This window comes from Colletotrichum jinshuiense, chromosome 9, assembly GCF_051148585.1.
Source record: "Colletotrichum jinshuiense chromosome 9, complete sequence".
NCBI classification, from domain to species: domain Eukaryota; kingdom Fungi; phylum Ascomycota; class Sordariomycetes; order Glomerellales; family Glomerellaceae; genus Colletotrichum; species Colletotrichum jinshuiense.
In genome coordinates this window covers 1,729,289-1,744,940 of record NC_139316.1, presented here as the reverse complement: position 1 = coordinate 1,744,940, position 15,652 = coordinate 1,729,289, and the positions used below count along the sequence as shown (strand labels likewise).

The 15,652-nt window shown below is 54.4% G+C and overlaps 3 protein-coding genes across 3 annotated transcripts; 2 read left to right on the top strand and 1 right to left on the bottom strand.

Moving 5' to 3' along the window:
• Positions 1–630: 630 nt before the first annotated feature.
• EsH8_IX_000488 (uncharacterized protein) lies at positions 631–2,193 on the bottom strand (the record flags this gene model as incomplete). Its single annotated transcript, XM_083266824.1, has 1 exon — positions 631–2,193. One exon carries the CDS (start codon positions 2,191–2,193, stop codon positions 631–633), a length of 1,563 nt encoding a protein of 520 aa, XP_083130389.1.
• Positions 2,194–6,814: 4,621 nt separating this feature from the next.
• On the top strand, positions 6,815–9,581 carry EsH8_IX_000487 (uncharacterized protein; the record flags this gene model as incomplete). The annotated part of the gene is made up of 3 exons (XM_083266823.1): positions 6,815–7,020; positions 7,071–8,701; positions 8,761–9,581. The coding sequence occupies 3 exons, from the start codon at positions 6,815–6,817 to the stop codon at positions 9,579–9,581; spliced, it is 2,658 nt and encodes an 885-aa protein (XP_083130388.1).
• A 1,142-nt stretch (positions 9,582–10,723) lies between these two features.
• EsH8_IX_000486 (uncharacterized protein) lies at positions 10,724–14,016 on the top strand (the record flags this gene model as incomplete). Its single annotated transcript, XM_083266822.1, has 3 exons — positions 10,724–11,264; positions 11,318–12,168; positions 12,217–14,016. 3 exons carry the CDS (start codon positions 10,724–10,726, stop codon positions 14,014–14,016), a joined length of 3,192 nt encoding a protein of 1,063 aa, XP_083130387.1.
• Between the last annotated feature and the right edge of the window lie 1,636 nt (positions 14,017–15,652).

The window sequence follows — 15,652 nt, the reverse complement described above, 5'->3', positions numbered from 1 at the left end:
ACCCCGCGGGCAGGTCGGGCTTTGGCCAGGGCCGTCAGGTTGCTGCTGCAGGGTTTGTTTTGGCGGGCGCGACTTGACGGGATGTTGCCAGAGCAACGCCCCGCCGGGTAGGGATTCTAGCTAACGGGCCCTTGTCGTCTGATGTGCACCAGCCCCGATCTGGGCTAGCCGGGCGCATTATCCCTGATGCTCTTCTTTGTCTCCCGCCAAATCTTGCATCGTTTCGAAATTGATCTTGGTGGAACTCACAACCGCCAACAACAAAGTGAGGGTGCGACGGCCTTGGAAATCACATGTTGCACGTGAGGAGCGAGCATCGCGCCGGTTGGTCTTCCAAGGGTCTCCCGGGTACGCCGTTGCCTATCATTGCCCAACCAACCTAGCTATGTGTGAGAGCTACCACAGACAAACCGCGGCGGAGCGAGAAGCATCGCCGCCTCGAAATCTCTTCCGTGTCTGATATTTGGAACCTGACCCCGTGCCACCAAGACACACACTCTCGGCCAAGCCACCTCATCTGCGCCACGTTCCATTGTCACCCATCGACCGTAGTTCCATGAAGTTCCGGCTGGCGCGGCACACTTCCTATGTGCTCCTTTGGCCGCGACCCGTGGGAGTCGTCGGACTCCCTTAGTGTGCACGAGAGGTCATGGGTCTCGGCTTTGCAGGCTTGGGAGGGGTAAGCAGGTCGTGATACTGGTAAGGTATCTTGCGCTGGGCCTCCTGTACCATCTTCTCCAGAGCCCTCAGCTCCTCCGTCTTGTCCATCAGCTGAACTTCGAGAGCAGCGGCCTTCTGCTCCAGGGCCGTCGGGCCGGCCGCCGCTTCCGAGGCCGTGTAGTACTTTTCAAATTGCTCGTTCATGAACCGTGCCCTGTGCAGCTCCGTCGCAAGCGTCTCGTTGTGCTCCTTGAGCTTGTGGCTGGACGACGCGAGGTTGTGGTTCTGTATCTCCATCCGCGTCGCCTGATCCAGCTTGTTCTTGTACTTGCTCTCCCAGTCCGAGATGCGGGCTGGCCACGTCGGCGTGACCACAGACACCACCGTCGGCGTCATCTCCAGCCGTCGCGTCTGCTGCACGGCGGGGTGCTCGCCGTACGCGGGCAAGATGAAGATGGTGCTCCTCCCCTTGCCCTGCAGCCGGTAGTACCGCGTCTTGACGTCGTAAAAGACCAGCCCCCGTGCGTAGAGGTCGCCGCCGCGCATCTCGTTCCACATGCGGTCGCTGTGGGTGCCGTTCGCTGTCCAGATGTCCCTCTTGAGCTCGATGTGCGCCTCTTGCCGATCCATCACCCGATGTAAGTAGTCAAAGACATCGTCGCCGGCGTTGGCAAGAACCCATTTGTCCTGCGGGAACGCGACCTCGCGCCCAGACGAGGCGTCCGGCCCCATCTTGGAAAGCATCTGCATCGGCACGGCCGCCTCGCCGGCAGTGACATCGACGGCGTTGGCGTAGCTCAGCTCAAGATCGTGAACTCGGGCTACTAGGTGCTGGTTAAACAGCAGCCATTGCCCTAAGAGACTGTTGCGGACGGCCTTCATCTCTGCTGAGTCGGTCTCGGCGTCGGTAGGAAGGAGTGACATGAGGCCCCCTGTGGCACCGTACTCGTGGTCCAGCATCTCAAGACATTCGTTCGCGTGCATAGCCAGAGCGCCGTGGGATGCGTACGGACGCAATTTCGTCCTCGCCGTCTTGTCTTCCTCAAAACATTGAACGGGGCAGTGGTAAGTGACACCATGGGTATCGGATTGGTGCTCGACCTTATTCATGAGATCAGTCAGCGGCTTGTGATGCCACTCATCGTCGTTCGTATATAGACTGCTCAGGTCGTTGAGCCAGTCGAACGCTTCATTCTTTCTGAAGGTCTTCTTGATGCGTCCGTTGGTGTTGTTCATGTTGTCGACCTCGGCATACTGGCTCGCAGGCGCCAACTGAGCAATAAGAACAGCCAGAGCCTGCGCATGTTGTTTGAGCGCCAGCAGCGTAGGCGCAACACCTTGCGTCGAGAGATATCCGCAGTTGACGTGACGTAAGAGCTCGATGTCAAATCGAGCTGTGGGAGCGTTGCCGGAGCTCTCGCTGCCACGGCTGAGAACCTCCTCGGTGAAACGAGACCCGTATGCGTGGGCATACGGTGTGTTGCCGACGTAACCTGGAGGTAGCTCCTGGCTCACGGAAACCGGCGAAGACATGGCGATGGGGAAGTGTTGCGAATGCCTTCAGGGCAGATATATCAAGGACACTGAGGATGATGTCGATGATGGAACAGGTTGAAGCCAGCATGAGGGATCATCTTGAAGGACATCCGATTTATCGCTGCCATTCTCGTTTGAAGGGATGAGAAAGCGGTTGATGGCAATGCATATTGCAGTGGTTTTGACAAAGGGATGCTACAACGTTTGCGGCATGAAGTTTTACAACGACACGCCAGACAAAGAAGACTGCCCAACGACATTGGTAGAGATCCTTGTGTGTTTTGGGAACAATAGCAAGAGCCATTCATATATGACTGTGGATTGAAATAGCCCCTTGGGTCATGGGAGAGTCATAGTTGAGGATGCAAACCTGCCACTGACGTCTACTCAGCGGTCACTTCGCCAAAGGACGACCCGAGACTTGCATCAATCTCCTCTCTGGCAATCGAGAGTCTAATACTGGACTTTGTCTTTGAAAGAGCAGGCCCATATACAAAAGACAGAAGCCCAGATCATACCCGTAGACCTCTGCGGATAGTTTCAATTTGAACCAAAAGTCAGTTTGAGTCTGACCTATCCTATGAGTAGCTCCGCTTGAGACAAAAAGCCAGGGATATTACTGAATTAGCGAGATAAGGTAGGTCGCCAAACATGGCAATTTGGTGGACGCATTCGCAGGTCTTGGCAAGGTGCATGCTGCTCCTCTAGGGGGGTCACATGTCCACTACTGCTCCTCGAGCAAATTAATTTGAGGGATCAAATCGATCAAGATGCGTTGTCAAAACCAGTAATCTGGTCGAATCTAGACAGCTGACCGCAGAATACCTCCTGAGAAGTCTGCTTCTCGCCAATACGATGCCAATCGATTAGTGTAGTGGCAATGAGAATTGGAAGCATGGGAACGGCGCGCCCGTCAGCGGTTTGGCCGGAGTGTGCCGGCTGTCATCTTCAGTTGAGCTCTCAAATAGAGTTTGTAACGGCCGTCGGGCTCACAACGGAGAGGTCCGGAATTGGGCGATGCTGGCTGGGATATTTGATGAAGGGGAGCGAGAGCGGTATGGGGGCCTGGGCCGGTCGAAATGCAGCCCCTCAGCTCGCGAGGGTGCACCTAAGGGGGACACACGACTTTCAAAATCTGCATGAGGTGCAGCGCGTCCAGCTGTGCAGGCCTCGGCAGGATATGCAGCAGCCTAGCAGAGACTGCTAAGGATTGCAGATTACACCGATCGGGCAGTTGGCTTTTCTGCTAGATGGGGCCGGTGTGTTTGCAACCTTGAGGGATTGAGCGCGATCCAATTCCGAGATGCGCACCCATCCCGTGGCACGTGGTCGCAGCAAACGTTGGAAACAAACGAAAGGCGTCGTAACGGCGAGACCGACCGCGGCAGGGCTAGCCTCATTAAAGAGGAGGGAGACCGACATGGGCGGCTACCGTCGTTCTGCTGTCGCGCACATAGTGGCAGTGACTCGTGTGTTGTTTGAATCTCAGGCGGTGGCTTGGCGACTTGTGGCTCACTTCCTCTGTGTCTCACGGTGGGTTGCTTGTCGGTTGGCCCGCCTAGAACCGCGTTTCTCACGGGGACCAATTTCCTTCGTCAGCCGAGCAGGGGTCTGAGGAGAGACGGTCTGTCAATGGTGACTAGGGGAGGGTTGCCAGAGTGTGGAGGGTTTGAGATTCTCTGGGAGAATAGCGCCGATGAAGCTTGATGGGGCGGCCGGAAGCGGTTTGGCACGTCCACCATTGACGCTAGGATTGTGACGCTGGTGGGCGAAAGGCGAATGCGTTCCAGAGAAGGAAATTGGCAGTGTTCATCGACTGATGGATGTCGCGCGGAGATCCATCCATCCATCATTCATTCGATAGTCCGCGTGCCAGAAGAGCAAGACCGGCACGTTTGTCCATGGGGGTTTAGTGCGTTGTATTACTATGCATCTGAGAGCGCCAAGCGTCCTTGTTGGCAGCAAGTTGGCGTGGCATTCTCGATGACGCTGACGAAGGCTTGCCCAGCCGGTCGGTGTCTGGACCGTCGCACTCTGGGTGGCAGGCGTTTGCCCATTCCAAGCCTTGATTGTCGACGTTTGCAACAGAGATTTACAAGAGCCGCGCGGAAGTGGGTTCGAGATTGCGGGCAAGCATGAGCACGTTGCGTCAGTGGGCGGCGTTCTTGATTTTCTTCCGCATTCCTCGCTCGGCCGAGAGATAGCCAAGCGGGTTGATGTCACTTGGTAGGCATTTTGGTGCCGTGTGGCCGCCGTTGCATGTGCCGTGCTCCGTGTGGTGGGGGGGAAAGGCATGGAGCCAGGGACGACATGGTCGTCGGGAGCACGATTGGCGGTGGTCGGGGAAGATGGTGCGTGAGAATGGTGGCCCAGGGATGATGTGGCTCAGCCCACTGTGATGCTTGGGGGCCCTGCACGAAAAACGCGAGCCCTGCAGCGGGGAGCGAACGCCCAGATCTTTGAATGGTGAAAACCTGGAATGTTGGCACTGGGCATTGTGTATCTGCCGGGGCCGACTGCAACTCTGCCGGCGGACGACAGGGCTGGGCTGTTGGGCCACGGGGGCATCTATCTGGTGATGATTTCACGTTGATTCAGGTGAAGAATAGCGAAGGCGTGTTGTGAGAAGTAAAGTGGTGATGTTAAGCAAAGTACCATGTATACGTCGGTCGGAGAAGACCAGACGAACACACACACGCGCGCAAGCGCAAGCACATCCCAAGACAAGCGACGGATGCATGATGCAAAGAACAGAGCTCGGGGGGTGTCTGAGGGAGCCGAGACAAGGTGCAGAGGGACGGACGAAAGAGGGAGCCAAGAGGAGGGAAAGTCTGGACTTGCAAAACCTTGGGTAGAAGATAAAAAAATAAAAATAAAAAAGGGTTGAAATTTAGTACACGCTAGAAGAAAATAAAATATAATGAAATAAAATCGGCACTGCCCACCAACCGGCAGCGTCTAGGTAATCGTGAGGGAGGTTTCCAGTTGCAGAGTTCGTAGCCAATCATGAGCCCCGAGCGGCAAGCTTCAGCAGATCCACTTCACCTTGAGTGGCTAGCAATGCTCGATCGATAGTGTCCGTCCCCACCAGATGGCCAGTGCGCTGCCGTCCTTAGGTCCATCGACGCCACCAAGTTGCCAGGGCGCTAGTTCCAACTCTGGTAACCTCGTCAAGAACAAGATGGATGCCCCTTGTCTGGCGTCTGGTGAAAGGGGGCCCCCCGTGCCACCCCTTACCGGCTATGCCAACGCCGTAGCCCGGCCTCTGCTCTGGACGTTTGTCGACCTCGAATCGGGGCTGCGCATTTGCGTCATACACAGCCAAGTGTTCTGCATTGGCTGGCATTTTTGGTTGGCATTGTTGCCCCAACCCTTGTCATTGTACGCCTGTGCAGAGTAGTGTGCTGCATACCGACAGATTAACCTGGAACACCCCCCCTTGCTCGCCGCCGGATTCCATTTGCTGGATGGGCGTAGCATGCAAAGGAGGGTCAGAGACGGCTAGCCATCCCCCCATCTATCTTCAGCTGGTGTGTGCACGCACTATCCACCGAAGTATACTCCGTAGCATACTAGGAGGTACTCGGTATGTGCGTGTGAGTGGGCTAATTAGGACTGGATGGGAATGAACGGCAGGCCTACATGCTGTGTGTGTATGCTAGCTAGGCCACGCCGGACTGGGATCCAAATTTTGAGTATTCCGGTGGCCTCTTGTTTCCCTCTTTGGGCCAGAGAGGAGTCAGAGGACCCTCGAAATTAAGATAAGGGACACTGAGGACCCCTCATCGAGCCAAGGGTCTTCGTCTCAAGAATACAGAGGGAGACAGACAGACAGTGTTTACAGTTACAGCCATCACAGGCCTTCCTGCCACAGACTTTATTCGCGAGCTCCATCTCGTCGTCTCCACCGCCGTCCATCTGCCACATTACCTTACACACCGCATCGGCGCCCGACCTCCCTCTACCGCCGGCATCTTCCACGCCGATACCTGATCTTGCCCGCCCGCACCAGCATCATATCCGTCGCCTCCAAAAACTACCTTGCACTAGCAAGAGCAACAACAGCCCAGAGGGCAAGGGGGAGGCTAAAGCAAGCCTCTAGTGCCCTCGTGTGGCGTCACCTCCTTTCAGCGCGGCCAAGGACTGAGACATTGGGAGACGCGCCCCCAATCTCACACTCGTCACGTCACTGTTTCTTCTTTTCCCGCTTCGCACTTGCACTCGAGCCGCTTGCACCACGCAACCAGGTGAACCGCGCACGCATCATCCATCTTGGGTTACGTCTGAGCTCTGGGCAGCTTGTCGCTTGTCGCTTGTGTAGCTGATCGCCCTAACCCATCGTCTCATTTCCCAGCTCCCCGTTTTCGACATATCATCCCACACCCTCCCCCTACCCTCCACCACCGCTACCCCTGTCCCTTGAATTCTTTTCTTCCACTGTCTCTCCACGACAGGACCCTCAACCGACCCTCCTCCTTCCCTGTTTAATACCCGACTTGGCCCCCCAGGACCCCCCGCCGCACGACCTTCTTCTCTCTTTCGATATAATAATTTTTCCTCCCTGTGAACTTCACTACACCACGACTTAGAGGCGTTTTCATTTCGCCATATCGTCACCATGTCGACTCTCGACGATCTTGAGAGCGGCCAAGACCGCGGCGAAGCCGTTGGCGATACGTCAGGCAGCACCATTTCCGGCCTCGTCAGTACTCTAGCCGTCTGTCTGCCCATCGCCGTGGTTTACCTCGTCATCTTCTTGATCCTTCGCCGGAGCCAACGCCGATTCTATGCGCCGCGAACCTACCTCGGCAGTTTGCGTGAAAGGTTGGCCCGTCCGTCATCTCTGCAGACACCCTCAACTAATAATTCGACAGTGAACGATCCCCGAGTCTTCCCAGTGGCTTCTTCAACTGGTTCGGCGGCTTCTGGAAGATCCCTGACATCTACGCTCTTAAGCACCAGTCTCTTGATTCCTATCTATTCCTCCGATTCCTGCGCATCTGTGCCTCCATCTGCCTCGTCGGCCTCGTCATTACATGGCCTGTTTTGTTCCCCATTAATGCCACCGGTGGTGGTACGGCGGCCCAGCTCGACATCCTGAGTTACAGCAACATCAATGTCAAGGTCTCCTCTGGTCTCAATCGCCTGTACGCCCACGCTCTCATCGGCTGGATTTTCTACGGCTTTGTCATGTATTTGATCATGCGCGAGTGCATCTTTTACATCAACCTGCGCCAGGCTTTCTTGCTTTCGCCCACATACTCCAAGCGCATCTCATCGCGAACAGTCCTATTCACCTCGGTTCCCGAAGCTTACCTGGACGAAGCCAAGTTCAAGAAACTTTTCAGCGACTCCATCAAGAGGATTTGGATCACCGGCGACACTGAGAAGCTCGACGAACTGGTCGAGGAGCGCGACAAGGTTGCCATGAAGTTGGAGAAGGCCCAGGTCAAACTCATTAAGCTGGCTAATGCTGCTCGCAACAAGGCGGTCGAAAAAGGCGCGCCCGCTGAAAAGACTCCCTCTGCCCAGGACACTGAGTCTGCCGATGCCTCCGCCCGCTGGATTCCTCAGAAGGCACGCCCGACCCACCGCCTTGGTCTGCTGGGTCTCGTTGGAAAGAAGGTTGACACGATTGAGTGGTGCCGCACCGAGCTGCAGCGTCTCATCCCTGCAGTCGAAGCTGCTCAGGCCGACTATCGTGCTGGAAAGGCCAAGAAGATTCCGGCCGTGTTTGCTGAATTCCACACCCAATCCGACGCCCAGGCTGCTTACCAGGTCACTACGCACCACCAAGCGCTTCAAATGACGCCCAAGTACATTGGAGTTCAGCCTACCGAGGTCATCTGGAAGTCCCTTCGCGTGTCTTGGTGGCAGAGAGTCGTTCGTCGTTATCTCGTTATCGCTTTCGTCACCGCTCTGATTATCTTCTGGGCCATCCCAGTTACCGTTGTGGGAATCATTACTCAGGTGTCCTATTTGGAGACCGTCGTCTTCCTGACCTGGCTCAAGCAAATCCCCGACGTCATCATGGGTGTCATTTCTGGTCTACTTCCCAGTGTGGCACTGTCGATTCTCATGTCGCTGGTTCCTGTCATTATGCGCCTCTGTGCCAAGATATCTGGCGAGCCTTCCGACTCCCGGGTTGAGCTGTTCACCCAGAATGCTTACTTCTGGTTCCAGCTGATCCAGGTCTTCCTCGTCATGACCATCGCCGGATCGGCCATCACTACTATTCGGGCCTTCGCTGAAAACCCTGGTTCCATCTTTTCAATTCTGTCTTCGCAATTGCCCAAGGCTTCCAGCTTCTACGTCAGCTACTTCATCGTCCAGGGTATCACACTTGCGACAGGTGTCCTGACTCAGGTTGTCGGCTTCGCCATCTTTGTGGTCCTGTTGAAGTTTCTCACCAACACGCCCAGAGCTCTCTACAACAAATGGTCTACGCTCGCGGCTATCTCCTGGGGCAGTGTTCTCCCTGTCTACACCACGATCTCGGTCATTAGTAAGTCATGTTACGGTTTCCTGTGTGATACGGGACACGTTGCTAACGCGTTCGCCTAGGCATTACCTACGCTGTCATTGCACCTCTGATGCTTTTCTTCTCCACCATCGGCATCGGATTGTTCTACCTCGCCTATCGCTACAACATCTTGTTCGTCACCGACACCAAGGTTGACACGAGGGGTCTTTTGTACCCTCGCGCTCTCAAGCAGCTTTTTGCCGGTGTTTACCTTGCCGAGATCTGCTTGATTGGCCTCTTCGCCGTCTCAGTGGCCATCGGACCTCTTGTTCTCATGGTCATCTTCTTCATCTTCTCCATTCTTTTCCATCTTACCATGAACAGCGTTCTGGACCCGTTGCTTTACACACTCCCCAGATCTCTGCAGGTCGAGGAGGAGTCGTTGAACGCCGACGTTGAGGGAATCGACCGCAAGGATTCCGGCAGGGGTGTGTCAGAAGAGCAAAACGGCGAATCGACCAACCTTTTCAAGAAAATCCCTAACGTCAGGAAGTTTGCTCCGGGAGGCGACGAAAACGTTGTGGCGAAGGGGGGTAACATCGTTACCCGGTTCCTCAAGCCCTGGATCTTCGCCGATTATCTTACACTTCGCCAGCTGGTCCCCCACGACGCGGCCAGCATTGACGAGATGTACCCCGGTGCCATTCAAGACAACGCCTACTATCCTCCTTCCGTCTCCAGCTTGCCTCCCCTCCTCTGGATCCCTGAGGACTCGGCCGGCGTTTCCAAGCACGAGATTGCTCAGACGAGCAAGATCATTCCGATTACGGACGAGGGTTGCCAGCTGGACGAGAAGAACAAGCTTGTGTGGGATTCCGAGGGCGCAAGACCTCCAATCTGGGATGAGAAGATTTACTACTAAAGCGCATGTGATGCGTACCACCTGTATACCATTGATACCCTAGGGAGTTTCAGCTCTCACATTCATAACTTTAAACGCCCAGTCGGCATCAGTCTCTTATATAGTTACAAATGAAAAATGCAAATTAGTTTGCAAGTCCAATAGGTTCCCGCTTTATGTTTGTTTATGAACGTGTGATGGCATATAAGCGATTGTTTGTGGGCACAAGTCTCATTGGTATTAACTCCGCTCTGCAAAAGAATCTAGAGCTAACTTCTTACTATCAATGCGTGGAACTGCTGCTGGTGTATTGAACAACTCTGAATATTTAAATTCATTATAAACTCGTCTCGTCCCTTGACAATGATGGCGGCGAGTTACTGTTTGAGAGCAGTGAAAGAATACGCAGCATGCAGTTTGAGGTCTTCAGACGTCTGTTCATTTTCATTAATGACCCCAAGGCGATGTTCTCACAACACGGCATCAGCTGCCTAGCCAGACTCCCGGTACAAGAACCCAAGCAAAGAACCACACTGTTAAACCAAAAAATGCAGTTGCCTGCGTGACTTCTTTCTTTAATCCTATAACATTACCTTTCCAAGGTCTATTCTCAATTGATTGGTATGAGCCTTCTATCTTGCAGCTCTTGCCTTCCTCCGTCATTCTTTCTACACCAATCTCTCCCAGCACCACAACAGGTTCTGCTCCTCTCTCGCAAATTAATTTCAATCATCAACCCGATCGCTCTTGTTGGAAAACAAGATTTTTTTTTGTAGCCAACCGAATAACGAAACGGGAATTTAGGCTTGGTGGCTATATCAGAGATGGCGATGAGATTATCTGATTCCTCGTCACCAACAGCTGCCGTGGGAGGTGGAGACAGAGACGGCGAAACCACAAGCAGGGGTCCAGCCGCGCTTGCCCCCGGGTTGGCTATGTGCACCCCATCCCGTCATCCACCTCTTGCCTCCCCGCACCCCTCCCTTCACGGACGCGCATCCGCGGTTTCGCGCCCCCAGCACCAGCAAACACCGTCCAAATCGTCAATCGTCAACTTTCAATGTCAATTTGTCAGTCGCCAGCAATCGCCTACCGCGAGGGCGCGACTGTCAAATCTCGTTGCGTTGGTTCTTCGCAGCGAGAGAGTCGATTCACGTCCAGCCATGGCCGAGGCCCTGCTGGGTTTGCCGCCCTCTTACGGTGACGTCGCGAGCAACAAGCCGTCCATTGCGCATCCCGACGACCTTGCCGCTCAGTTGCGTCGCGACCTCGAGACGAAAAAGACGCCCACACGATGCGAGCACATTTCCGTCACTCTTGACGTCCCGCCGACTGTCGAGTTTGTCATCCACGAAGGCGACAACGATGCACAGGAGAACATCGACCCGGCGTTGGGTGGCTTCCGATCTCAGGTTGTTGAGGGCCAGCCTGTAAGGGTCGTGCGCGCCTATGACACCATCATTAACCAACCTCACGATAACCCAGCGATGCAGCGAGTTGTAACGAAGCACATTATGGGGCTTTTGTCGACGGTCGATGAGAGCACGTGGGTGGTTCGAGAGGTTTCGCGCGGCCAATTCGGATGGACTTTCACCTACATCTGTAAGGACTCTGTGGCCATGTGGAACAGGCAGAATGGGAAGGCAGCTTCGAAGTCTCTCATTGGGGAGTACAGCCAGAAGGACCTTGATCCGATCGCCTCAGGTAAGAACTCCCAATACCAATCGTGATGATGCCGTCTACTGACGACCCTTCAGGCCGTCCGGCATTCGATTGTCGCGGTACTGTTACAATTGCCTTCTCAAAGAATTCTCGAGCGATCACCATCAAGTACGAGCACACGCCCCTGCACAAGACCGTTGGGGAGATGATCGCGCATTTCCGTCCTCTTCCTCCCGCACCACCACCTGCACCCCTCATTCCAACCGTCGACAGGCCCAAGAAGACACCGAGAAAGAGAAAGAGTGGATTGGATGGGGATGGAACGCCAAGCCAACCGAAGAAGAAGAGAAAGAATAAAGCAGACGCTGCTGCAGGTACTTCCGAGATGGCGCAGGACGGGGCTACCCCAGCAGTGGCCAGCGGTGGCGAGACAATAGCCACTGTTCCGACCAAGGCGGACGCTGCTGTACAAAGTGGCGTCCATTCTCACGCAGTACTGGATGTGCCTCCAGCAGAAGCTGCTAGGCGCCGTGAGGTCGCCATCAGGCTCCTGAGTGACAGCGGCGTCGACCCGGAAAGTCTTTCTACGGAACAGTTCAGCATATTTGCGAATCAATCTCCGGATCTCCAGAAGGAGTCGCTTTCTATGTTGGCCAAGTACGGCGCCGAAAGGCTGAGAATCGTGCACCCCAGCGATGCTGCTGCTTCATCGTCCTCGACAAGTGCATCTCCTGCACCTCAACAGACGACAGCCCAGGCGAATGTAGCCGCCCCGACGGAAGCTTCGGAAACGCCCGCCTCGGGCAAGAAAAAGCGGTCGCGGAATTCCAAGACAGCTGGTCAAGATGTCAATGCGGATGAAGAGTTGACCCCAGCTCCTGCGGGAACTCCAATTAAACAGATATCACGGGGTTCCTGTATTACATGCAGGAGAAGAAAGACAAAAGTAAGTTCATTCTCTCGAGACGGGGCTCAAGGTTCTAATTAGGCATAGTGTGACCGGGGCAAGCCCACATGCAGTTCGTGTGCAGGACGGGGAGTAGAGTGCCAATATCCCCTTGTGCAGAGGCAGGCGCCGAGAAAGAAGGAAGAGGTGTCGGCAGCGCATATTGAAGATGGAGATGTTGCAGAGGCTGAGGCCGAACCAGCCGCCGCTCTGGAGCCTGAAGTAGAACCGGAAGAGCAAGAACCTGACGACATTGAAACCATTGATTACACGTCAAACATGCCAGTCGCCAATATGCTCACTCCTGCCGCTCAGGCCCCTAGTCCGGATTACTTTAGCTCCGGTCTAAATAAGTTGGCAGACGCCCAGGACACCTCAGATGACCTGAGCATGTCCCAGGGCGTCTCGTCATATCCGGAGCCTTCTGCTACCGTGACTTATACGGAGCAGCAGGGCACCACAGCGGGCCATTTGCATCCTTCTATTACTGGTTTGGCAAATTATGCTCAGCCAAGTACGGATACGGCAAACTACGTCCAGCCTACCGGCAACGAGAATTTGAGTTACACTCAACCCGCTGCGGTCAAGAGCCCTAGGGCTGCAAGGAATTCCACAACCTCAACACCACGCCACAGCTTGCCATCCGGACAACCTCAGCATTCTGTGGGCGAGGATTCTACTTCACTCTCAGGTTATGCACAAAATTGGCAGAGTACGTCGACTGCCGAGGAACCAAACGTTGCATCGCCCCCTCTGAACGCTAGGCAACACCGGTCGCGGAAGTCCGCTCAGACGCCGACTCCAGTCACTGTTACTCCGCAGCAGACTTCTTATGACGATGCACAGCACACTGCTGCCCGTGCCAATCTGCATCAACATCAACAACAACATCGGCCTTCGCCTACACCGCAAGCGGCGAAGTCGGCCCCGCCAGCGCAAGTCTCGGCATTTCAAGCCCCAGCACAGGCAGCCAGAACTCAGAGTCGGGCCGGGCAAAGAGCCCCGACTCGAACCCCAGTTAACCAGTCTCGGGCAACGCCATCCCACCATGCGGTTCAGCCGGCCTCTCAAGGAACCATGGGCACAACGATGTACAATGATTCTAACCCTTTGACCAATGTGGCCAACTACAGCGCCTACAACACGAAGTACTCGAATGCGAGCAGTAACTCGGCAGATACGAACACAAGAATCGCATACCAGCCTTACACGGCACAAACCACGTCAGAAAACGGGTCAAACTATGCATCGTACGAATATGAGAGAAGCAGCGCCAGACCCCAAACCCAAAACACGAGTCTTTCATATACCCCTAGCAACAGCGGTCAATCTGGGCAATGGTCTAATACCCAACCCCGTAATACACAGTCTTATGCCAACAATGCCACACCAGCCGCCGCCTCTTATACCCAACCGTCACCAACAGCACAGCAGCAGTCTTCTTCGCTACAGTCGTTCAACGTGCGTGCCTCAGCACCAACCAATGAGACCAAGACGTCTTCGACAAAGTATAGCAACCCCCAACAACAGCCGCAACAGACACAGTCGTACGGTTCTTACCCCTCGCAGACGCAGCAACAGTCGACGCAGGCGGATCAACAACACAACTGGTATGGTTTTGGCTCAACTTCCAATACCTTCCCGGCGGCCAACGTTTCGGGGGATTATGCCACTAGGAACAGTGCTCCCGCCAACTATGGAAACGGCCCAGGCGCCGCCAACCAACCCTACCAGCAACAACAGCAACATAATCAAGGCGCCCTCAACATTACGGGCCACAACTACTCTGGTGGAGACAATGATATCTACGACTTGCTCAAGAACTCCCTCCACGGTTCTGATCGGTGAGCGTGCGGGAGCATGGGTCTCTACCCGACTCTCCTTCTATGTGTTTTTATTGTACATACGTATAATGTCTGCTGTTTTAGGGGACATGTGTCTAGCAGCAAGGCGGAAATCACGCGGGAACTGCCCAAAGGGCGGGACGGCATTTGCGATACCCGACGAAGTCCCGGGATCTGGTAGATCTTTTAGGGCAGCCTATGGGCTCACCTCGTCATTCCTGTATTTTAATTTGCTCTGTGCCGTGGATGGCACACGCAGACGGAAGACTTGCATCGACGAATGAATTCATGCAAGCTTTGTCCGTGTATGTTGCGATAAGAGACCCAAAGCCGTAAAGCCCTTTCTTTTGCGATGCCATTTGGCCATGTTTGTTCAAGTCTTTCTGTCCGAGCTCCGCAAAAACCCTTGTGTCTACAGTCTTGGGGATTGTAAGGAGATGTAAACTGATTGACGCATTGAACCGGGGAGGGGAGAGGTCACCCGAAACGTCATGTTCAATTATGGTATAGCCGCAGCAGATAAGTTTGCTTCTTTGTCATTCGGAGAGGATGTTTCATAGATCTCAGTTCCAGCTCCTCCATTCATTAGCTGGCTGAACGTCTCGATTGCGGCCCCCTCAAATAGGGATGATGGTCCCCTGAACCGGACATGTCAGTCCCTACGGGGGGTAGCGGTTCCCCTCTCCCCTCCCCGTAATAACTATTCTGAAGAAGGAGGTTCTGGTGAAGAATACGAACCTACTGATGATGTTTCTCGTCGGGATCATGCAGGCTTCTCAAGTAGAATCATCGTGCCATGGTCCATTCCTTTTATTTCCCGAACTTTCTTTTTCTCTCGCGCCAGCCTCAACTTCAGTATCATCTGTTTGATTTAATTGACCATTGCTAGTAATTTGAAGTGCTAGTTTCCGCAGACTCTTTTCAAGCCCACGGGATGTCTCAAGAGTCGCAGCATCACAGCCCGACGGACAACAAAATCGGAGAGGACCCAGAGAAAAAGAAGACGAGAGACACACGCCCTCGTAGGAAATGCCAGAGCCGCATTCCGTGACGGAATATGCTGACACGATAGTAATAAAGTATAAAACGATAAAAACAATAGATTCTTAGCTTTATGCTGCCATGTCTTTCTGCCGCTGGTATGGGGAACGATTGTCTCAAACCCCCCTTCGACACACAATCCCCTCCACACCCCCAGCACTTTCGGGCCAGGCCCCTTGATTTAAGCTGAACCTCACATATGTTCCTGTTATTGCCTTATTTCACCCTCTTCATCTAGTCCTATTTCTCACTTCCCATCTCTTTCCGTTCTTCTTGCTCAAACAGTAGAGCAGCTTTCCTAGCTGTTAAGCAGTACAGCACGCGAAACGCCTTCAGCATCATCAGCTACATCGCCTGCACTCCGCTCGAGTTCAACCCCAAGTAAACAAACGGAGAAATGCGGACGTCGAAACAGCTCCTCGCAGCCATCCAGGCCCTACTAACGGTTGCGGTCAATGCCCTGCAGCAATGCCCAGTCCAGAGGCCCTACTCATCCATCGCTTGCGCCCAGATTCCGGCCTACGTTGTTCTCATGGAGTTCTTCGCTTTTGCCATTGCACAAGAGGATTCCAGCCCAATGCTATGCCAGAAGGGGTGCC